Here is a 25,349-nt window from a genome sequence, read left to right as displayed (position 1 = left end):
ACTTCACTTCATTCAATGTTGAATCAACAATCTGACAGCAGCCACATAAAGGTCAGTCTCTCAGATTTCCACAGAATATTTTGTTCTGCCAGCTTTATCACCGGAAAAGACGACACTTCTTTGCATCCACATGTGCACAACGTGTACCCCCAATTAGAGTCTCTTGAATCTAAATCAAATAGGTGAGACTACTTTGACATAGTAATATGCTGTCAGTCATTTTGTATGCAAGTCTTTTATGCTGAATCAAACATTTTGTCACAACACAGAGGTTCTGTATATCAGTGTCTTCTCTGCTTTCATGATGTGATTAATTGCATAATTCTTTACCTCATTTATTAAGACTTAAAATAGAGTTTTAGAAGCTCTTTTATTTTCATTTAGTTAATACAGTTTTGAAGCCTCAGAAACTGTCTTAATTTCCAACCTGATTTAGTCATGGCCAATTTCCATTTTATTTTCTTAGGTTATTCTTTAAATAGCTGTTGTTTGACACCCCCACCCCACCCCGGCTGCCTGTCTTCTCTGTGTTACAAACTCTCCAGAAGCTGTGCTTACCTGTTCTGCTAGATATTAACAACTTAGCTAACTTAAAGAAGATTTAGGTAGTGTGTTCAGAAGCTCTGTGTTACATTTTAGCACTTGTTTAAAGTTCTTCTGTGTCAAGACTCCCTGCTTAGGACCTTCCAGGAACAACTACAAGAAGTTGGTGGCATATTCACTTTTATCAGTGAGTGCTCAAGCTACTTTGCACAACTGGCTGAAGTTGTTTAGGAATCACTGCTGCTGATATTCTGTTGCACCAGGCTACTCAAAGGGATGGGGGCAGGCTACTGCTGTTACAGTGCTGTACAGTGCAATAACAAAGGGGCAGATTCCATTCCTCAGTACAGGACATTTATGTATCTCATCAGCTCATTCAGCAGCCAGTGTGCCCTTGCAGGAGTCCAGTATGAATGTATGAGGTGCCATTATAGACTGCGGCACTATGTATCCAAATACACTTAAAAGTATAGCTTTTATGAGGTATGATTTTTCCTTATAGAAAGACACTTGTATCTCATAGTACCTTTTATTATCACAAATTAGCACAAACTTCACACACACTGATGCAAGGACTTTTTCTTTTGAAGTTCAGAAACAGGCAGCAAAACCTGCCTCTATCTAACACAGTATTTTGGTTTATATTGGACACTGATTACTGCAAAGCAGCCATTGTACTGACAAACGCTCTCAGATACTGGATTTGTTATAGAGTAAGCCACAAAACTTGTGAAATTACCACACTCGGTATGACAGCTGGTGATTATTTACACACAGCCAATTAAACCAAGTAAGGACAAGCACCACAAGAATACCTACTGTGAACTGCAGTAAATTATTTTTTTTCCTGCTCTCTGATGTACTGAATTATGTCACCTCTGTCGAAGAAGATGCTTCTGTCAGTAGAAAAGGAAGGGATCAGCTATTGCACTGCTTTTATGTTTGAGTACAGACATAAGCTATGGTATACAACGTATGTCTATTAGCCTGACCTGAGTGTTGAGTCCAATAAAGTACACCATGCCTAAAAGAGTACCTGACAAGTTCCTAAAAGGAAAGACAAAAATTTATTAGTTACATAAATGCAGTAATTTCAGCTCGGAAACAGTTCCAGTTACAATACAATAGCAATTGCAATAAATAACATTTTCTAGAAACAGGTTCCTAATGTAAGTTCTGTAATAACTCACCCATCCACCCACAGGGAGAAGTGCTTCCATACAGAGACAAACTACAGATTTGCAGCTCATCTGCACTTGATTCATAGCCTGTGCAAGAATTATTTGCCTTTGCTGCCTCCTTTTTAAAATTCAATTCTAAACTTTTTATTTCTCTCCTTTGCCTTGGGGAGTTCAGGATATAAAAGGAACGTGAAATCGGTTTTTCTTTGCTGCAGAAATATGGGATTAATATTCTAGATAGGATCAATGATAAGCAATAACTGATATTAAGAAACGAATTCACCTCTCTATCCCATTTTCCTTCTTCTAGAGGAATGTTTACCTCTCTCAAACCTCAAATAAATGGCAGAAGACTACACTAAATGTCATTTTATCACCACCATCCCAAAGCTCCATCTGACTACTGCCCATTATCAGTATACTGGGGGGGAAAACTAGTTTCACTTAAGGCTAAAAGCAGAAACAGGACATTTGCCTAAACTCAATTATTTCAAGAACATCAGAATATTTAAGGAAAGTGTGCATCCAGCACAGAGAACACATGCACCCACTCACTCTCTCTCTGTTAAGTTCACACACTGTTAAGTTCCTTGTATGTGTGCACACTTCTGTTTGCCCACAGAGACCAAGAAAAGCAAAATTGATACCCTATAAGCAAACAGCTGTCAGCACAAAACAGATGCCTGAACAGTACTTACATGTGATGCATCTGACAGAGGGAGAGAAGACTGTTTACCTAAAAGGACAGAGTTGACAATGTATGCTTACACACAGAACAAGAAAAACCTGATTCCTGTACTTGTTTTACTAGAGAATCAACCTTTAGTTTTAGGGTTTGGTTTGGGTTTTTGTTTGTTTGTTTTTTTTTATTTTTCATAAAAAGATGTCTGAATTTTAATTCCTTGAAAGAACAACCTCCTAGCCTTTTGCACTGGCTTTTAACATAAAATAAACCCAAAACATATAAAGTGACTGATCTTACAAAACTGATGGATGCTGCTGACTGCACCGACATGTCCTAAAAGGTAAGTTTATAGATAAAGGCACACTGGAGACAGTATTTAGCAGAAGCATTAATGGCAGCATGGCAAACACAAAGTTGAAATTGCTTAAGCAACTTGTTTGCTTGTTTAAAAATGCATGTGTCCATGAGCGTGATTCCTGCTGGAACATTCTGGGAAGTTGTGCAGAATGGATTAAGCCCAACATTTGAATTTCAAATGAAAAAAAAATCAGTATTTTGAGTGGGCCTTAACTTTATTCAGGAATACTTTAAAGTAAACACTGCATTATTACGTTAACACATCTGGAGCAGAAACTGAAAGACATCAGAAGCTGACCTTGCTTTTATTGACCAAGTTATTTAAAAATATATATACATATACACACACACTCTCAAGAAGGGGGAGAGTGTGATAAAGTAGATTTGTTTCAATAAATATGCTAAACCCCCCATACACAGAGTTGAAACTTGGTTTCTGAAGAAAGCAAATCATACCATTTATACTGCACCTTGCTGGTGGGTATGGGAAAAACATAGACAACACCTGCACTAGCCCTTTTTAGCTCTTCACAGCCTCTCCCTCCACGATGACTCCTGCAGCCACACAAAGCTCTTCAGAGAAATGCAGGGCTGGGCACAGGATAAATATTCCTCAGTGCTGTATTAGTAGCCTTAGGGACTCCTGCTGGCTGCATTTGAGAATCAAAGGTATGAAACAAGTTATGAGCATGCCGTGTTGCTGCAACTTTTGACTACTGATTCCTTCCAACCTAGTTGCCCAACTCCATTAACAAGAGAAGCACAGAAGCCCCAGTGTTCAACTCAGCTACTCTGGTCTCTCAGACTTCTAAGAAGAGATGGAGAAAGCCCTAAAATTCTCCACTAAATTATTCTTCATGATGGAGATGGGCTATACCCTCCCTGAGCCTTCTATGCTGCTCCCCTTGATCTCTATACTGCTCCATCCTTCTCCAATATTGGGTTCTCTACTTCTGGACTAAAACCAAAAAAACTCTCTCCAAAATGCTCCCAGAGGAATGTTTTCTCCATCGAAACACATCATTCCTCCATCTCAGCCTACGACTCCAGCACATCAGTAGAGCACCCCCAGGAAAAGCCGACGTCATGGTTAAACAGTACCACTGACACAGATGTCCCCACCAAGTGAGGCTTATGTATAAAAGCCAGTTCTTCAGTTTGGGATTTCAAGAACAGTATTGTGGGGGCATGATTTTAAAGCCTAACAAGCAGGCTGTGAAGAAATTATCCAGACTGTGAACAGGATTTTAAGAACTTCAATACACCTACCCTTGCCAAAAACCTGAAAGGATCTCTTTAGGTCAACACATCCAGTCACTGAACAGCCACGGAGGAAGAAGTAAAACAGTTTAATGTTCAAGCTAAAACCTTGTTCAGTACCAATTCCCATGACAATGAAGGTAAGTGTTGAACCTCCTGCTTCACACATGGTATTTGCCACAAGCATTTCACTACACAAGTGCCTGGCACGTTCTTTAACTGAGCACTAAGGCTGACAGATGAAAACTCGTCTCAGCTGAGTGTTTAGTCTTAGAAGGTTCAGAGCTCCTCAAAAGTGACGTCTAAGCAAAAGGTTGCTTGGGATGCTTAAAATGCTTCTGAAGGCGCTACAGTTTCCTGGATGGACATGGCATAGATAAAGCACTTTCATCATTACAGAATCAGCCTAAGGCTGTACTTTCCTGTAGACATCATACCTCCTATGAAAATACAGGGGAAAACTTTCTTTGAAAACAAAACAAAGACATTTCCACCTCATGAATACTACCCTAGAAAAAGAATTCACAAAGCACAGTCAGATAAACACAATGCACTAAAAATGCTCTTTGTGTTTCCATCCTGAACTGAAAATTAAGATGGAGCCTGTGGCCACATATTGCTCTCTATAGTTGTAATGGAATTTATCTATATTGGCTTTTGCTGTTATAAACCACACTGCTTCTCCAAGAGAGTGCTAGGAGCACAGGACATGAATCTATATGCCATTGTTAGTTATCACAGTCTGTAGCACAAGAGCCCTGGCTAATTTTGTAGCAGTGACATAGAAAAAAGGGCTTTCAGAAGTTCAGACAAACATTCAGCATGGAACATGGAAGAAATAAGATGTGCTTTTCCTTGTTCCTATAATGGTGACAAGAGGAGTTAGTGGACCATCTAATCTTTCTTCCTTCATTCTTCCTTCCTCTACCTGTGTTAAAAATTTACCCTTTCATCTGCAATTAATTGATAATTTAGGAAGCTTTTGGTTCTAGAAAAAACAGAGGTGAGCCAACACGTTTCAGATGTGTTGCACCAGCATGTTCTGTGCTTTTACCCTCATTCAGTTATCTGTCTTTGGAGCTGTAGTTGAAGGAAACTCCATTTCTGATGGATCCATTCATAAGTGTTCTAGGATTCTCTCTTTCAATCTTTTCTCTGCTGAAGATAGTGTCCTGATCACTGTCAAACTCTGACTCAGAGACCATCAGACTGGAGTTGTGCTCTGTACTTCTGTGTTTTATACCTGACAATAAAAAAGCAAAACAAACTCATTAGAAAGATTTGACTTTTTAGTAATAACTAACCACCACTGTCCCTGCTGTGATATGAAAAGTAAGTGAAAACCTTCTCTGCAGTGTAATGTAACAGCATGCACCACTGCCACTACCAATATAAAAACTGGCCTAAGAACTATCACATACTGTCGGGCAGATACTCTTCCGACTTCACTACAGGCCTATCAGTTTATGGCTCTGAAATCTGAATATATGCATTTAAATTTGAAACAATTAGATTATCTTAGTACATACCTAATGTACTTTTAATAGCTTAAATCTGGAAATTAGTCTGTCTACTCAAGTGTCTTATTAACACAAGTGGGAATGAAAGGTCATGGTTTCTACAGAAATGTTATCTCTGTCTTTCTAGGAAAGCAATTTCTCAGGATGATTTTAATTCCTTGGATTCCAACACTTCCCCTGCTAAAAACTGGAATTTAAGGAAATCAAAATATATGTAAACAGCAGCTGAAGTCTACTGAGGTTTAACAGGGCACTTATAGGTCAGGAAGGAACTGCTGGGCAGCAATAAAAACAGCTCCAAATTAAAGCATGTGCAGAGGAGAAAAGGTTACATAGAGGATGTCTGTGGGACAATAAAATGTTCTAAAATAAGATTAACTAAGAGGTTCAGAGCAGTGGCTGAGCCCAAGGCTTCATACAAGAAATGAAGCAATTCCCCTCTAGCCACTCCATTGTCTGACTCTGCCATTTCCAAACTTTTAGGTCAGCTTCTGGGCTCCTCCTGACTACAGCTGTCAATTCAGACACATTGACTGTACGCTCGGTGGATGAGTTCACAGCTTACCATATAGCACTTACCGTATTTGGGTCGTAGTTCCATTCTCTCCTGCTCATCTATGTTATCTAGGATGGTATATTTTGTTTTCCTTCTTATCTTTGTCCTCTTTCTGCTAGAAAGGAAGTTACCACAAAGACATGTAATTCTCATGTACACACATAAATCTGGTCCTTTTCATACACATAGCTATATACCCTGATATACACAGTGTCATTGTACTTTCTCACCTCCACTTTAAAATAGTTGTTCCAGTTTACACCTGCATAAAGCAACTGTACAATCTGGACAAGACAGCATAATTTATTTTCTCTCTGATATACAAAGATGAAGAAAGTAAGACAAATTCATTTGCTTTCCTAGGCCACAGGGGTTCAGTTTGTTCAATTTCAACATAGTTACTACAGACAAGGCAGACATATATTCATTTGCCCTCACAGTTCACAGTGAAGCCACTTTACTGCTCAGCCAACATTACAGCAACAGCCAGCCACTTGGCCTCCCCTCTATGGTCTTTAAAAAAAAATAAAAAAGAAATCATTTGGCAACTCAAAGTCTTTAAAACCTCCAAAACTCCGGTCAAATCTTAGGACTACAGTGTATTTTTCCCTGTAGTTTCCCTAAAGCAAAGGGAATCTCTTGCCATTCTGTCCTGTGCAGCATATCCTTCCCCTTTTTCACATGGATCTGTATCAACCAGCCCTCACTCTCTGGCACAAACCACATGAGGACAAAGGACAAAAGCAGCTGAACTAATAAAGAATCCCTTTATCATCAAATCTACACAAGCCTGTGAGGCTCCACACTGTGGGGGTGGAGTGGGACACACTTTACTATCTAAAGTTTTCTACTAACAGCACTGTTCCTTCAACCACAAAAAGCAAATCAGCATCAACTCCCACACATCCTTTATATACTGCAAAAAGTTGAAAATATGGAAAGATTTTGACAGCATTTTATTTTTACTAACACCTGAACAAGCTACCTATTTCCTGAGCCGTTTGGGCTGCAGCAGAAACACTTGCTCTAGTGACAGAACTTGCAGGGGCCTGTCACTTGAAAGAGAATTTCTTATCAGCTCACCAGGAAAGACTGGAGGGAGGGCAGAAAGGGAAACAACATACAGTAGTAGATAGAACTGTTTAGGGAAAGAGGAAGCAAGAAGTCTGCATAACTGAGATCGCTGGAGTACTCCTTGCCTGTTAGCCACATGCAGCCTACCTACCCACCCTTCCTGTCCAGGGGAAACACAAGACTGGGAGCAGATCCTTTCCCATGGCCTAGAACATTCCATTATCACTGAGTGACCTTCAGGGTGTGCCTCTTTTTTGTTAGGATAGAGTACCTGGAGGACTTGGAGACTGTGAAGATCTGTTGTATACTCTCAGCATTTTGACATTAATTATCACTTCATATGAATGATGCTGCAACATTAGCTTTTTGGGTTTTTTAATGTAGAGAAGCACAGAGACACAAATGGATACTCTTTTTATCAACAAAAGTGTGTCTCTACAGAAACAGCTACAGGAAGCTCCTCACATGTCTGAAAAGAATTCAGTGGTTTAGTGCTAAGGACTGGACTAAAATATGGCATTTTTTGCATATACCCCATCAAAAAGAAACACAAATCATGTACCTCTTGCAGCAGCAGATGCAGAACCAGGCAAGCCCTACCATGACCACAATCAAAATAAAAACAGATACAGTCACATAGAGTATACTCCACTCTGAAAAAAGAAACACAACAGTGCTTTGTAAAGTCATGAATAATTTCTAATACAAACCCTATTAAAATAACCAATTCTGAGAAATGGGGAGTGCCAACAGGAAGTTAGGAAAACTCAGCACATTCATAAGAAGAATTCCTAAAAACTCTTAAGCTTTAAGACTGAAAGTGCATGTTAGAAAATTTTCTTCCACTCTAATACCTTTTACCGTCCCAAGATTTCTGAAGTCTATGTCAGAACTGAAAGTCCTGCAAAGGGGCATGGTTACCACCTCAGTTATCATTCTCTAACTGAAATAAACATAGGGGTACTCTAGGTCTGGCTTTAAAAGAGCAGTAGTGCTTTAAAAGAGCAGCTGAATAGAGATAGATCTTTCTACCTGCATACTTACATTTATAAATCCAGGAAAACAGAAGGATACAGAGAGATGTGCAATAATGTGAACTCCAATATGTGTATGCTCACTATTTTCAGTGTTATTATTATACTATGGAATAGCACAGCAGGGCTGCAGGAGGTCCTAGCCTCAGGCTTAAAACCTACCACTCTCTTTGTGTTGTCATTAGTCTTTGTTTACTACATAGCCCATGGCTTGTACTTAATGGCTTGTACTAAGCTCCTTATAAGCGTTTATAGATTTACTTGAAGACTAGTGCATTGCTCAGCAAATGTCTCCAAGCCTGCACATTACTGAGACAGTTGAGCTTTATTTCAACTTAAGTAGAAGACAAATTAAATTTAAATTTAAGTATTAGTTTTTTGAAATAGAGAATCTAAGCTGATAAACTAGATGTGCCATAGAATATAGACAGGATCATGCTGGTGAACCTAAATTGCATCTCCTAGATGCAACAGGCAAACTGAAAGAAACAGTGGAATTAATCATGCTAAGAAACTGAGGTTCTAAAGGTGACAGTATTGGTCAGTCCAGAACACTGATGTCTTCTTTGCTTAGATCAGATCACACTTCTAGCACAGAAGCATCAACCACCCACTCAGAGAATCTAAGTTGCTGTCTCTTTTACAGCTTTGCAACACTCCTACTCAAAAGCTTTCCAGTGCCCATGTTATTCAACAATCCCTCCAACTGGCCCCAAATTGTTGCAAAATTTCTCTCCCGTGAGAAAATTTTCACATATTTTTCATCAGATAGTGATTCTTTTTAAAATTTAAACTTTTAAAATATTTTAAATACAGGCTACTACTGCCAAGACATTGTAATTTCAGGAAATCATTCAAATACCTTTCCACAGAAATGTACTGCTGGGCTGGAAAACAGAGACTGTTTTAGTCCTCCCTCAACATCTACCTCCTAAGTATTCCCCATTCTGAGAGCAAATAATCAACAGTCGCAAGACTACGAGTTACTCTTAAAATACATTCCACAACACCAAACTCACCACAATTACTCTCTCCATCATTTAGATAACGATGTATCAAGTTTTCCATCCACAGCTGGTAGCAAATGCAGCGCTTTGTTATGGGGTCACAGTGCCCATGTCCAGAGCATTTCAAAAGACAGGCTACAAACAAAAACAAACGTGGGTCACTTGTGTAAACGGACAACTTGTCATGCATCCTTTTTGGGCAAAAGCAGCAATTCATTATAAGAAACCCTAGTGGCCTATCTATATTGAAAATATTAGAAGACTAGGTTATAACACAGCAGTCACCCGATCATTCTGCCTGACACTTGCAGACAAGAACAAGTTAGGTTACCAGCCTATTTACTGAACACTATAAGCTCTGAAGGAACCAGAGACATGAAACATATCTATATTATGGCTATATTGAATTTTGCCCATCTTCCAAGAAAAGATGTTATGTAAGGTATCCTTATCCTCATTCTCCAGGCCTTCCTGATGCAGACCAGATTAAGATGTACTTTTGCCTGCTGTCACAGATGATGTCTTTTAAAAGAACACAAGTAATTGGCACCAGTTTTCCACAAATCATGAAACATTTTAAGTATTGTCTTCAACATTATCTTTTGGAAAGCTACACCCAAGCCCAGACACCAGATGGCAGACAGAAGGCCTTCATGCACTGTTTCCAGGCACTGTGTTAGCCAAATGCATGCAGAGTTCCAAGATGAGCAAGCACGGTACAAAACACACCAGCCGTGTCAACTCGCAGGACTTTAAAGAGCAGGAAGTCAGCCTTCTGTTTCAAGAGCTGCAAGTGCAGAGTTCTTGAGACATCTGATGCCTTGATCACCGTGGAAGGATGCCCGTTCTGCACGTAGAACACAACTGCAGTGCTGCAGAAAGAAGGTCATGACTGCTGTCAAAGATCACTTTTGTCAGGCATTCAGTAATAAAGTATAAAGGCATATATAGCCTTTAGTTTTGTTTGTTTCTGGAAAGCAAATGTCACCACTGATAAAGATTTGAGAATTCTGTCCATGGATCAGTCAACTCCATTCAAATGACACAGACTTCTGAACTTGGAGCACCAGCAGTTCTTTGGCTTCTCAGTTTCACAGAAGAAATGTGAGGACAACAGCAAATGTAATTCCCTTCTTGGTCCTCCTGACTTCTGCTTTAAGAAGTACATATACATTTGCTTTCTCCACCCTCATGCAGAACCTGTCATAAAGTGCTCTGAAGCAATTTCACTAACTTTAGGAAACCGAATTAAATAGGAGAAAAAGCTCAGAAGCAAGGGATACAGAGACTTCATATGGAAGCCCTCTTCCCTCATCATCCACAACTTACAAGTTGGGTGGTGTTGATCTCATCCTGTATCAGACCCTTCAGGGAACATTTTAATTTAAAACACTGTTATTAAAAATATCATAGCTATAAATGGTAGATTTTCCAAACTGTGTTTTTAAATTTTAAGAGGTTCCCCGAGAGCTAAATAAACACCGAAATGGGCTTTAAATTGCCAAGTAGTTAACAGGAAGGAATTTAAAGGTAACTCATGTCAACATCAGTTGGGTTCTGTGGGCATGCACAGCCATCTCTAGCTCTCTACAGCAGGTAGAGAGGGTATTTCTACTTCAAAGTAAAATGCCACATGTAGGAGTACCCACTGGGGAGTTTCCTCTGCAAAAAATGGGTTTTCATTACCAGTTACCTGGGAAAATGTTTATAAAATATTAACAATATCAAAACCTTAGAGAAGAAGTAGAAACAAAAAGGTTTGATCAAATAGAGTTGGAACCTTATTTTGAAATACAATACTTGCTTCACTGTGAGAAAGTCTCTCTGTTTCACTCTGTCCAGCATTTTGAAAAAACAGCAGCACTTTAGGGAACAAAGACACTGAAATATATAACCATGCACTTTCTCTAAAGGAAAAAATAAAAAAATCTATACAGAAAAAGTTTGATTTTTTTTTTTTAAACAGAATACTTCAGTTCTAGACCTCCACAGAGCTTATTTCATCGATTTTCTACCGCAGAAGACAGTCACCTCTTAAAGTACATTCTGTTGAGAAGTACAGCATTTTTTGTCATCTTACAAAAGATTATTTTGCAACTAATTATGAGCTGTGAAAGAGGCAAAGAAAATCACAAATCTTTCTGGTACAGGAGGATATCTTTGTACCTTATATCTGAGTAGGCTTGTATCTTCTGAACTTTGATATCTGAATCCAAAACATTCAGCAATACAGCCAGCTGTCTCACCAGAGTGTCCTTCTGCTGTTCACTCAGCTGTCCCACTCCAACCTGCAGAATCAGCTCCACCAGACCATTCCTTTTGGGATCTGACAGAAGAAGAACATACTATTTTTCAGAGCCTGGCAAATATTTCAGTACCAACTGAAGACAACATGCAGTACTTGAAAGTATTTATTAATACTATATTTTCCTGTATAAGACCTGTATCACTGAAAAGCCAACTCTGCCATGTTCTTAAAAAAGTACTTAGTCTATATTGTCACATTCCCTCTGAAACAAACCAATCTCATCAATCGAAATAAGAGTACTTCAGGGTGCACTTCAGTTCAGCATTTACATATTTCTGTGCAGAACAGCAACTTCTGCTCCCCTAAATGCTGCCATCTTAAAGAAGTCAGAGGTAAGCATTAGGTGAGTCTAATTACCGAGTTCCCTGCTACTTATTTACTACTGGTTATCACTCAGGAAAAGAGAGCCAAAGATGAACTTGTATGTCTGAGAATGGCAAATTTGAGAAATATCGGATATGTTTACCCTTAGAAATTGAGGGTTCTGTTAAATAGTACTTAGACTTCTAGAGTGCCTTGCAAAGAAAAGAAACTTCACAGTTATCCAGTGAGAATCATGACCCAATTATTATGACTACATTCAACAATAAAGTGAGGAACAGAAAATCACTGCCCAGGAGTCAGACAAGCAAGAAAACTGAAGCTTCAACTTCCATCATATAGCTGTTCATCCTGCATTTGAAAACAAGTCTATAAAACAAGCAATATCAAACCATGAAAAGACAGTTTACATCTCCCTAACATTCTCTGAGGACTGCTTTTTTCCTTCAGGAGGAAAGAAGAAAAACAGACATAAAGCCACACTTTCAATCATCAAACACACATCTGCAGCATTTGTACCTAGACTTAACGTTTAGCTCCCATCTCTTTCTACTGGTCAAACAGATTACAGTCAGAAAAAAAGAAACAAAAACCTACAATGAATGAAGAGGAATAAAAGCCTAATGAAAATATTAAACTAGAAAGTATAATTTTCATTTATTGATGCTCCCGCTAAGGTGACTGTAGCAGTTAAGAATCCTGACATGTCAACTTCTAACACACTCAGGCCTATTCAGAGAACAATAAGGTAGGAAGAGAAAGACCTGTTTGCTTTGAGAGAATCTTGTCAACATCTAAATAAATAAGTGAAAAGGAGAACAAAGATGTGGTATTCACAACGTATCGATGACCTTTTAATTGTCATACCAGGCCGCACTTCAACAGTTGCTGAATCAACATCTGAGTCTCCTTTAGCATCCGTCACTTTCAAGTGGAAAGTATAGGTTCCTTCCACCAGATTAGTTAGCTGCAGTACTGCCTCGTGGTCCGAGCCATGGATCACATCCTGCAAAAAAAAAGGTACTGGAATAATTACACCCTCGGGGAAAGCTGCAGGTTTGACTATCAAGTCAGCTATCCAGTATGACAGTGCGAGTTCTTGCTTTGACTTTCGGGACAAATGTGACCTACCCATAGTTTATAGCAGAGTAAGGACAGTTTGGAAGTGAAAGTTAATGAGGATGTCTGCACAGTATGGATATTTTCATTAAAAATACCCCAGAAAGAATAGCTGACAATCTGAAGAACTCATTTGCTTGAAAATTCGAGACAGTTACATTATTATTTCTCTATTTTATACCACCATCCTTAGTTCTGCTTTTTTAACTCTTAATTTCCTTTCCTCCGAGTTCATGTATTTTCAACTATCAACTCTGCCAGCCGTATTTAAGCTAAGCCTCTTCAATTCTTACACACTCATGTGAATTGCCTCTAGAAGCTTTGTTTGGATTTTGCTGTTTCTCCTCTCTCAGCACTTGCTGATTTTTCAGTATCTTCCCGAGTGCAAAGAGCTGTCCACAACACTTTGTGAGATAGGGAAAACAAGTTATCCCAGGTTTAGTAGGACATATAAATTTCAGTTTATCATGAGGTATTTCTGCTTTCTGCCTCTCTCAGAGAGCAGACTCCTCTGCCCTAATGACCCAGGCTATTCACCAGGGTCTGCCAAGCAAGGTATCTACACATCCAGCGTCAAATACCATTTTTATCTTAAACTGCAAGTTTTACCTCATCTGGTATCAGACATGATCCCTTAGTCTTTATCAGTACTTCTTGTTCTCTCAGATCCTTACTCCTCTGGAACAGCTGGATTTCAGATGATTTTTCTCTCTAACACATTAGCTTGATACTATCAGCAATTACTCTGAGACACAGCTTTATTCTTCTGTCTCAAGTCTTTCCCAACTAAGTCCACATTGCTGCAGTGCTCTTCCTTAGCTATCATATTCTCTAGCTGTACTGAAAATATCACAACCCCACTGAACTACAGCATTACAGAGAGCAGGGGAGACAAACCATACATCACAGCATCTTATGAGTCACACCTGCTCTCCTGGCTGCAATGACATTACATGAATAACAAAAGCAGAATTTGACTCATTACAACCCTCAAGAAACTCACCCCAGCTGCTGGGCTTTGACCGTCCCGAATCCACAAATATGACACAATCCCCTGGTCATCAGCAGATCTTGAGCCATCCAAGGTAACAGAGTTATTTGGAAGCACAAGAACATGTTTCCCACCAGCATGCGCCCGAGGTGGACTGTTGTTTTCTAGCCACAAAAATAGTGGAGGATAAGGATTTGCTTTCAAAACATGAGAAATGTGACCTGTCATTGCCAATACACCCACACTCCAATTCTTTACCTGATAATTACAGACAATAACAACACAACCTCATGTTAAAGCTACAGGGAAAGGATGAATGGGTATACAAATTTGGCTTCAGAATTATTACAGTCTAACAAAAGCAGAGCTGCACCATGAGGAGAAAGATCTTTTTAAAAAAGAATTGTGGGATATTCTATTTAGAGTCTCACAATAACTTAAGCATCAGATCTTCTCAGTCAAGCAAAAAAATTTTCTACCTACTTAGAAACACGGCCCAGCATGAGGTCACCATGCTGGGATCTTTCCATCTGGAGAAACACTTATTTACCCAGTAGAAGCTTGTGCAAGAACTTATATCTTCATAATGCCTGTATTTAGGCAATCAGGAAATTTAAGGGTAAATCTAGTTCTCACTGCTTACCACTAGCAGTGAGATTAAGGCACACATTGGGCACATGGCAAAAAAAAAAGCCAGAGAAACAGAAACATGCTCTCTTTCCAGAAACCAGACATCACTGTCTTTTATTTAGAACACAATTGATAAGAGAGAGATCCAGCAACCTGTGGAGCTGAGTGAAATACCTCACTGGACATAATTAGTCGGAGATAAATAATTCAATACTGGGCACATCTCAAGGGCCTTGGCTATAACTCTATTCTTTAAAACAGCAGAGAGTTTTCTGTGATACAAGGGATTTGTCTCTTTCAAATAAAAGCAGTTGACTAAACTTGGTTATTGGAAAACTAAGTCTTTTTAATACTGAACCTGTGACTGTAGACAAAACATACTGTGGCTACACTTCACACCACAAATGAGACCACAAAACACATTTGGGCAGAGCTGTTGCCACGTATTTCTAATTAAACACCTAACTGAAACTCTGAAATGGTTCAAGCAATGATGCATATGGGTAAAACAAAGTCCAGCTTCTTCTTGAAGAGGCACAAGGGTAAGGGCAATCCCAAGCTCAAGTGCAAGTTGGGCAGAGAATGGACTGAGAGCAGCTCTGAGGAGAAAGACTTGGGGGGTGTTGGCCGACAAGAAGTTCAAAATGATCCAGCAATATCCACTTGCAGCCAAGAAAGCCAACCATACCCTGGGCTATTGCTGAAGTCAGCACAACCCCGGAAGTGTTCAAGGCCAGGCTGAACAGGGCTTTGAGCAACCTGGTCTCATGGAGGGTATCCCAGCCCATGGCAAGGTGGTTGGGACTAGATGATTTTTATGGTCCTTTCCAAACCAAAATAGTCTATGATTCTATCATTATCCTAAAGCCTCTTCCACAGCATGGATGTTGGGAAAAAAACCCACAAAACAAACACACAAAGACCCCAAATCACCGAAACCCCACACCACAGCAGCTGTTTTCCTCTATATAAAAAACCCCCAAAACAACAAAAAAAAAACCAAACCAAAAACCAGGTCTCTTAATACTAAATTTTTAAGTGGAAATTGGTTCATTGAGATGTCACTTCTTGGAGGTTACTGAAAATCCACAGTAAAACTACTTTTCTCCTCAAAGCTTAACTTCAAAAATAAAATAAAAATGTATCTTCTTAGTGATGTAAACATATCATTGTCAACAATATTAATTTGGAACATTTTTATTACAACTAATTTTGCATATATTGAACTTCAAAATATCTTGCAGCAAACAAAATTAATTCTGCCAGTCACTTACAATACTACTTTATTACAGAACAGCAGACAAGTCTTACTGAACCCCCCCCGAAATATGACAAGAAATATATTATAACTTTCTGTTCTAATTTCCTTTACATTCTGTCAGCAATTGCATTAACTGGCAAGCTGCCCACCATATCCTAAGACACAGCAACAAGGTTTCCCTGCCTTTGAGGCTTACCTTCCTTCACAGTTATAGACAGCACAGATGCACTGCTCAAGCCCTGTTGGTCTTTCACAGTCAGCCTGAAGCGATAGGTACCAACTTGAAGACCAGTCACAGTTGCTATTGCTTTGTCATCATTTTCCATCTGTACAGAGCTTGGTCCACTGAAACAAAACATGTCAGAAAAATAATCCTGCATAGCCAGCCAAACCATTTGTTCAGCAGCACTGCTCATGCCATTTGCTTTTATTTTATAGCACTGATGGCTAAAGAACTATATGAGACACTAGTTTAGTTCAGAGAATGCATAAATGCATTTTCTCGAGGCATTCAAAGCACGCAAGCACCACATACCCAGTTATAAAAAGAGTAGAAAATGCACCCCGAAAGTTGAATCTCACCACTATACTATTCCATGGGAGCATGAAGATGATATTGCTCTAAGAGCCACTCACAATATGAACTGGCTGCCAGCAGACCTATTCCTGTATGAGGTACGATGCTTGCATGAGCTAATAGCTTGTCCTTTTATTAAGGATCAATTATATTTGCACATAAACATACAAACTTTTGTAGAACATTTTCAATCATCACTCAAGACTGCTTTAGTCAGTCATTACTGAAAGTTCAGGATAAAGTGACTGTCAATTTACTTTATTATTCAATAAACAAGTAACTGAGAAACTCTTGTTCATCTAAGCACTAATGGGAAAACTTCGTATATTACAGGGGGGTACCCAAGCCTGCTACTTTCTTTTTAAACAGGAGACACAGAAATTCCTGTCATTTTTTCTTAATTTTATAAAAGTAGGCCTCAAAATGACACACTGCAAAACATACACAGAGGTTGCCTAAGCTTTTCAAGTTGAACTTAAAATTACTATTTCTTACCCTATTACCACCCAAGTGGGAAGGTCCTGAAAGCAATTCCCAAACAGTGCATCACCCAACACAATTGCATAAGAGACTCTAAACACTTTCACTTTGTTCTCTATTTTATTGGAGATTAGTAAAATCTCTAGATACCTGATATTTTCCCAATGATAGAAGACAATGCCTTGGTCATCTTGGCTTTTGCTTCCATCCAGTGTAGCACTTTCTACTGGGAAGGTCAATTCTTTGTCAGGGCCAGCCACTGCTACTGGAGGACTGTTATTTTCTGCAAAATAATATTTAGTGTATGACATTTGCTATGTAGTCACTGGCAAGCCTTTCCAATCAGAGGGAAGATTTTACACAGAATATTTTATTAAAGAATTGATATATTGGCTCTAAAGGTACAAATCACAAGTATAACATGCATGAGCCAGCAGGTAGGAGAGATCAGCTCTGCAACAAGCCAAATACCACAGCAAAAACTTCCCCTTTGCACTGCAGGCACAGTCACACTCCCAAAAATTTTGCTGCATGCTCAATGCATTATATGAAATGCTACATAACAGGAGTGGTGGGGCATTCTCGTGGTCCTACTGCTCCACTTCTTTCAAAACCTCTCACTTGGTTCTTTGCCCTCAAAGAAGATACTGACCTGTGTTTTCTGCTGTTCAAGGTCAGCACGACGCCACCAACTTAATGCCAGTTCAGACCCTTTGAGGATTTAGTGCAAAAACATGTAACCTGTTATTCTGTTTTCAGCCTCTGTTTTTGTGGCATGGTAAAACTGGCAATGCTGCCACTTTCCTGGGTATTTATTTGCCCTTAGGCCTGACTTCAGCAATAGCATCTTTCTAGCTCCACACTATAGCAGGTCTTAAAGGCACCACCACACACTGTACTTCCAATTTACGTTCTTGATTTCTGCAGTAAATGCCCACTGTAAAGTTGTGCCGGAAGGGATCATCTACAAAAAAGATATTTATTAAGCAACAACAGGAAGATAAAACATTGCCCCGTGGTGGAATGTGAAACCTTCACATTGGCAGAAAAGAACACTTTGGATGTAGTAGGCAAACGTTACAAAAAGAAAAGGTATTAAAAAAAAAAATAAATCTCATGAGGCCTGGACCATTTGGGCTCATTCATCTCTTGGCTCCCAAAACTAAACAAGCATTTGAAAGATACAGCTTTTGAAAACTCCTTGCTTGACACTTTTCCTTAGAAAACACAATGTAATTCTGGTGAGAATTCAAATCACACAAGGACTCTTGCACAAGAACTGCACAACAATAAGAAAACTGAGCAAAGCACTGACTGATACTCTGAACAGTTGCGGTGGTTTGAGCCCCCCCCAGGGGGTGGCTGGAAGTGGTTGGTGACAGGTGAATTTCTGATGTGGGACCAATCGGAGCTGTTTTTCGCCCCTGTGAAATTAGGAAGGAAGTTGTTGGCAGAGAGTGAGAGAGATTCGGAGCCGTGAGGTGAGAGGAGAGAGGCCTGCGGGCCCCTTGCGGGGGGGCCAGGCCCTCTCTCCCCCCCCGGCCGGGCTGCGGGGAGCCCAGGACAGTATTGAAACTGAACCGGGTGCTGTGGCCAAAGGATAGGGGGCTTTTCCCCCCACTGCCCAGGAGAGGCGGTGGTGTGAACCTGAGAGGCCAGCCGGGGAGTTGGAGCTAGCCCTCCCCACCCCAGCAGGCAGGTGAGGCATTAGAGTTGAGCCAGAGGTGGGCTGAGGGGTGGTTCGGAGCCAGAGAAGCAGCTGCGATCATACAGAGATGGAAAAATTCCAGGCAGAGGAGAGAGACTGACGCAGTCTCGCTGCTACCTTCTCCCCCCCCATAATGACGGGGGAGGTAGCGACCTTGAGCTGAGACTGAAGCAATGAGAGATGGGCCGAGGGGCTCGAAGGAGGCTCTACATGAAGTTTGGGTGGGGGCAGCCGAAAACCAAAGGAGGAATGTGGGAGGGAGGAATGCCTCCCTGTGACACGTGGAAGCTGAGCTGATGCAGCAGTTGGAACAGAGAGAAGCCAAGCCAAGCAGGCTTTTTCTGGGTAAGGACTTTTGGTGAAAACTATTTGGGGTATAGAAAACTGAGCAAGACCCAGAAACCCTGCAACCTGGAGAGGAAAGAGTGAACATCTTATTCTCTGGGAGAAACTTTCACGAACCAGGGAGAAAGGACTCAAAGCTGATTCCCTGGACCTCGTGATGAAGACCTGGTAAAGCAAATGTTCCTTTGCAGTCCAGTAAGAGACCTCAGCAGAAGCCGAGGAGCTGGTGGGGGTGCAAAAGACCCCTTCCCCAGTACCCCAATGAGAGAGACTTTAGCTATCGCCTTGAAGGTTTTTCTTCTGAACTGATGTGGGAGGACCCCCAGGGGTGGTAGAGATTGTATTAGTACTGTGTATTTATTTGCTTTTTAGTTTCTATAATATTTATTGTGTTAGTAATAAATTTTGATATAATTTCCCCATGCTGAGTTGTTCCTCTCTGAAACCTTCTCTCTCTTGCATTGAGGCAAATTGTGGGGGAGCTTGGAAATTGGATATTTTTGAGGTCAAACCTCCACAACAGCTTTCAAAACAGATTTCATAGGACATTAAACTGAAGACCTACAATTTAGCTTTTAGAAGCATTTAAACAGATCTCTGTGCAGGTAGCCTTACACGATCAGGCTGGTGTGAGCCCTCAGGATCACCACCTGGACTTTTATAATTCTACACTTGTTTTAACTGTCTGCTTTGACAGAAAACAGAGGTGGAAGAGTCCTTGATGCAGAGATCCCTGCAGTGTGGGGACATAAGGCACTGGAAAATAGTGCTAAGGCATTGGGCTGGCCCACCCCAGAGGTGCCTGCAGGTGACTTACCAGGCTGCACGATGAGTGTGACCTCAGCCGTGGACCGCTGCCTCGCAGAGTCTGTGACAGTCAGCTGAAACGTGTAATCTCCTTCCTGCATTGCAGATAACTGGAGGTACGGCGTCCGCACTCCCTTCACAGCATTTGTGAAGACAGAGCATGAGATAAAACAGGAGTGTTCATGGATAATGAAAGGTCTTACAGAGCAAATGTGAGGGAAAAAAATGTTTTAATTCATAAATACGGTGTTTGAGCAACACTTTGAGCACCTTGCAGACAAAGAGGAGGCTTAAAATTTGGTGCACAGATGGATGTAATGTGTTCATGATTGCAACTGTCCCTACCAAACCCAGAGAAATAACTACAGACAATAAATCCTACTTTCTCCTGCTGGTATAATTATTGCATTATTTCTGAACAACAATAATTCTCAATCAGGAAATTAAACACTGATGAAAATTCCTATAGCTCATTACATTTCCTTAGGGATATTTTGAAAACAAACATCATGACATTTGTTAATATTTATAAAGATTGTTAAACGCAAAATCAGAATTGAACCCAGAAAGACAGGCTTATGAGGAAAAAAACATATCAAACAAGATAAATCTGTCCTGAGTTTACTCTTTGAGAAGTATTAGCTGATATCTATATAACCTCATAAAATGACTGGCCCAGCTATAGGTCTTTTTTCTAATAAAATGAACATTTGTGGCATCTCTCACATGGGGAATAACAAATCACAATGCAATTACGTTTGGGGGGTTTTTTGGACAAAGATGATAATGAGAACTAAGGGACTTGATAAACTATTAACTAATCAGCATTTTAACAATAGATACCACATCAGAGACCAGCATCCTCTGGAACAGGTCCAGAGAAGGGCCATGAAGATAGATCAGGGGGCTGGAGCACCTCTCCTAAGAAAGCAGGCTGGAAGAGTTGGGGTTGTTCAGCCTGGAGAAGAGACCTTATAGCACCTTCCAGTACTTAAAGGGGGCTTAAAAAAAGGAGTGAGAGGTACTTTTTATATAGGCAGATAGTGACAGGACAAGAGGGAATGGCTTCAAATTGAAAGAAGGCAGGCTTAGCTTAGATATTTGAAGAAATTATTTACTCATCGTGGTGAGGCACTGGAACAGGTTGCTCAGAGAAGTTGTGGATGTCCCATCCCTGGGAAGTGTTCAAGGCCAGGTTGGATGGGGCTTTGAGCAACCTGATCTAATGGAAGGTATCCCTGTCCATGGCAGCAAGTTTGGAACTAGATGATCTTCAAGGTCTCTTCCAACCCAAACCATTCTACAACTCTATGATCCTCAGCTTTAGGCACATGAAAAAGATTACTAGTCTGTTGAAAAGAAACTGTAACATGCACTTGCATTTCCACATTAAATACCCAGTGAATCCACTGGATATCTGAAGCAGTCATTCCCTTCTTTATCGAAGGTTGTTTTAAGGTTGAACAGCTCTCAAAAACTGTAAGTTCAGCTTCCATGGATGCTTTAGGAAAGTTTTTTTTCTTGGTGTATTAACAGAAATAAGCCATAATGCTGCAAGTCCTTCCTTAATTCTGTAATTGTCTCTACAGTATAGGCTTGCATCGATATTATTCCTTTTCTAAACAGATCTACAAAGTAATCTCTTCCCAGTTCTGAAGGCCTAAAGCATTTGCCAACATAGCAGAAATCATGACTCCCATAAAAAATGGCTTCTCAGTTTCAGTTGGCTTCATTACATTACATTAATTACCTCAACTGCCTACAGAGCTGTAAGAATCTCCAACTTACTGAGTGCAAGTCCATTAAAAAAATTTATTAGCTTTTCTCAGATTAAAAAAACCCACAACAAACCAAACCAAAAAAAAAAAAAAAAAACAAACAGAAAAACCCCAGCCATGAAAATAAGGGAATAAATTCCATAAACCCTCAATGGAAATCCATGTTTTAGTGAGCATAAAAACCCATCACAGAGCATGGCTACATAACACTGCCAAAAGATCTTGTCATCTTTCATGTCAATTCAGAAGATCAGGTTTCCATTTGAGTTCTACTCTCTCCAGGAGAAAGCATTGTGAGAAAACTCTGACTACCCCCACATTCTCTCCTAACCAGTTTTCAGTATGCCCAGCACATCAGAAGATGGGAACCTGTGAAGCAGGTTCAAGAACAGACAATGTGAACTTCATGTATTTTCAAACCACCAGGGAACAAATAACAGTGTTTGGTTGGACCGATGGAATGGAAACAATTATGATCAGGAATTAAAAGTAGTATCTAAAATAAGAGCTGAATACATCTAAGAGGACAACAACAACAAAAAAAAGAGTAACATCATTCTAGATATTTCAGTGCTTCTGAGCAGTTACTCAGGTATGTGTTTGCTCATGTTAGAGGCAAAGATAAAAGAGCTTTCTAATCCTATGCAAGGAGAAATTGACATACCTGCATTGCTACAACCTTGCCTTTGCTTTTGGGACTGAGGGACCACTCATAGCTGACAATTTCATGGTCGTCACTGCTTTGGTTTCCATTTAGCGTGATGAAGTTCTGGGGCAAGGTGACTGCCTGATTAGGTCCTGCATTAGCAATAGGTGGGTAATCCACTGGTTTGTTGACAGTCAGAAAAGCAATGGTGGAGTTGGCTGCTCCATCTGAATCAATCACTGTGAGTCTATAATAGAAAACCAGTATCTGTTAAGATGGACTTCTGCCAAGATCCAAATTCAAAGACTTATTTTTTCTGGTAGTTTTTCAAACACTACATAAACCAGAGACACTGATTAGATGATACAAACTTCTCCTTCAGACACACTCATTCCTCAACTAAGACAGGAAAGAAATTCAGAAAACTGTTTACAAACAGAGCTTTCAACATTTGGGAAAAAGAAAAAAAGCCTAGCTATTCTGGATCCCAGATGAAACCCTCTGCCTGCAGTCAATGGCAGCTTCACCAATTTCAAACAGATTTCACTGCAAACTCTTTTAAAAATGTACTCAGTAAAAACCAGGGATTTCATTCATCAGCCATAGCGAAACAGTCCGTGTCAACATCTATAACTAGAACTGCTTTGGATTTTCAAAAGCTCTACTTATACCACAGCAGTAGATCCTAACTTCTTATTTCTTCGTGGCACACTATTACTAACTTTAATAGAGCTTAATAGCAATGTCAAGTCACAAAACTAAAAAAGACAGGGTTTAAAAAAATCCAGACATTACTGCCTCTCAGAAACACAAAATCAAATCATCTTAAAATGAGACTGTTGCAGACACTTGAAGGGGATGAAACCTGCCCTCCACAGTGCGGTAACTGACTAATGTCTAATCCTCCTCTATTGTGAAAACTGCAGACAGCTGACCACATGGAAGGGAACCTGGGTGGGAACAAAACTAGTGCTCGTTAGTTCTGTCATTAGGGAACACATACTTTTTGCAATGGGTGCACATCCATGCATATCAAAAGAACTGGATTTTACTGACCAGCTAATTTCTTGTCAACTAGAACATACTGCTCTAGTCAGCCTCCCTCAAGGGTGCAGAGATATAACAATTAATTTCTTAATTCCTTAGGTTTGGAACACACTTAAAGTATTACTTGCAAGAAAGCTCTTTTTTAATATGGAAAAAAATTCACACTAATTTCTGCTACTGTACAATATGGAATAATTCCAGTAAAGAACACAGAATGAAAGTAGAAGCTATAGAACTTTTGGTGAAGCTTATGCAAACCACCACATTTAATGTATACGTATGATGGCTTCGACATTCTGCTGATGCTTCACTGATATACAATGTATTGACTGGTAGCCAAAGAACACAAGCTGGGTAAGTGGGAAGTCTGCCTGCCTCTGTGAAGACTAGGCTTTAAGTTAAAAAGTTCAGAAAAGGGACTTTGATTTTCATTAAGCACCCCAAACCACAAACATTGCTTCCATTGTCTGGACAAAACCCAGCTTCAGCAGTGCATAAATAGAGGAAACCAGTAGCAGAGCAAAGGCTTTTATGAAGAACAGAATGAGTCTCAGTAAAATCAGCACATAACAATGTCTTGTGAGGATCAGTCTGCCAATATTATTCTGTCTGCCACCACCCTTCAGGGGATGACTTTGACACCCTGACTGCATAATTTCATCTCAGGGCACTAGCTATCTTCTAAGCTGGGGAAAAAAGTAATAAAAAGAGTTTTGTCACAGTTGTTATTGCTGAAAGTGGGAGGTATTTAATTTACATAACTTTGTGCTAAAAAGTATCACTATGCTGGTATCACAAAACCACGGCCAAGCACTTTTTAATAAAACTGCTCCCTAAGTCTCTCCTCTGTGCAAAATGAAGGGTAACAGCATGCAGAAGAAAAATGAAGTTTTCTGTTTGAGGAGGTAGATGTGAGCACAAAGGAAAACAAACATTTAGCTGACATCACAGAAATAATTAAAGCCCCAAAGGAAAGCATCTGTACAGGTACCTGAAAGTGTAGTTTCCAGGAACAAGGTTAGACAAGTGCAAGACAGCTGTGTCAGCAGATGCCTTCTGCTCTCGCAAGGGACCTTTAATTTCTTCCCAGTGGTAACTCACTATCTTCATGTCATCTATACTTTCTACATTCATTAAAGAAAAACACATCAGTTTCTTGTAGCAATTGCTGAAATGAATGTTAGTCTTTCATGCACTCATCTCTTACTGGTTTTCTACACCTGTCTCTTCAAGTACATTTGAAAAGGCTTCATAAAACCACAGATTCCAAGTTACCTTTGGTATAATTTTTTGAAACAATTTTTCATACACATGGATAAAAAAAAAAAATTCAGTCTCAGACTGCACATTCCAGCTTGTCTACTCTCAGTAACTATGAATATAATTACAACATCTCATCACACCCTATGTGACAGCTCTCTACCAAGGCCCCAGCTGTACTGGCACAGAAGAAGCTGTAAGAGTAGCTGCTGTTTGGATGCAGCAGCCCCTGACACATTGCATCTCAATCTCCAAGTGGAAGGCTGCATTTAATAATTTTTTAAATTTATTAAAATAATTTATAACTGGACTAAAATCTCCAAAATAAATCATGATTTATCAGGGAACTTCTGAGAAGAGTGAGAAGAAGCAATTCCACTTATAACTGACAAACAATAATGTCGTAATTGTATATTAAAAATACAGGATATAAACACAGGAGGGTCCAGTACGTACGACTGCCATCGATGAAGGTGGAAGTTGTAGGCAAAGAAACTTCTTGCACTTTGGGGGAAGCAACAGCGACAGGCGGCTGGTTAACTCTGAGGACTGTGAGACAGACAGGGGGGAAGAAAAAAAAATATGAGTGAGAGCCCAGGCAAAACTAATGTTAAGTCTACAGATCAATAGTCCCCAGTGATTAAATCCAGATCAGACAGCTTTGCAGCAGCATCTGCTGTCCTTTTTGGACAAGGGAGAGAAAAGGTTACTGAATAGCAGTGTGCTGACACAGCAGTCTTCCACTGCAGTTGCTTCTAACTGATATAATTCAGATCAGACCCATGCACTGTAATTTGTAGATAGGGCCAGATCAGTGCCTAATTGCTGTACTGGAGAAGGAATCATAAAAGGTG

General features: G+C 40.0%; 1 protein-coding gene across 13 annotated transcripts in view; it reads right to left on the bottom strand.

The window, feature by feature from the left end:
- Positions 1–667: 667 nt before the first annotated feature.
- The window catches only part of KIAA0319 (KIAA0319 ortholog), a 57,540-nt gene continuing 32,858 nt past the window's right edge, over positions 668–25,349 (bottom strand). For 4 of the 13 annotated variants that reach the window (XM_017836959.1, XM_017836958.1, XM_017836963.1 and 1 more), the window contains 14 exons: positions 24,952–25,044; positions 24,227–24,359; positions 22,207–22,435; positions 19,775–19,898; positions 17,055–17,187; positions 16,044–16,192; positions 13,969–14,120; positions 12,714–12,852; positions 11,384–11,543; positions 9,947–10,089; positions 9,230–9,352; positions 7,739–7,829; positions 6,126–6,217; positions 2,576–5,269 (listed from right to left, as the gene is read on the bottom strand). In XM_017836959.1, coding sequence (XP_017692448.1) covers positions 5,091–5,269; positions 6,126–6,217; positions 7,739–7,829; positions 9,230–9,352; positions 9,947–10,089; positions 11,384–11,543; positions 12,714–12,852; positions 13,969–14,120; positions 16,044–16,192; positions 17,055–17,187; positions 19,775–19,898; positions 22,207–22,435; positions 24,227–24,359; positions 24,952–25,044 — 1,940 coding nt within the window. In that variant the 3' untranslated portion in view covers positions 2,576–5,090. Of the gene's footprint in view, positions 1,591–2,575; positions 5,270–6,125; positions 6,218–7,738; positions 7,830–9,229; positions 9,353–9,946; positions 10,090–11,383; positions 11,544–12,713; positions 12,853–13,968; positions 14,121–16,043; positions 16,193–17,054; positions 17,188–19,774; positions 19,899–22,206; positions 22,436–24,226; positions 24,360–24,951; positions 25,045–25,349 lie in introns of those variants that run through there. The other 9 variants (XR_001878363.1, XR_001878364.1, XR_001878362.1 and 6 more) reach the window with 9 other exon arrangements.

This window comes from Lepidothrix coronata, unplaced genomic scaffold (genome assembly GCF_001604755.1).
Source record: "Lepidothrix coronata isolate B3197 unplaced genomic scaffold, Lepidothrix_coronata-1.0 Scaffold289, whole genome shotgun sequence".
Classification (NCBI taxonomy): domain Eukaryota; kingdom Metazoa; phylum Chordata; class Aves; order Passeriformes; family Pipridae; genus Lepidothrix; species Lepidothrix coronata.
This window is presented reverse-complemented; position numbering and strand designations above follow the sequence as displayed.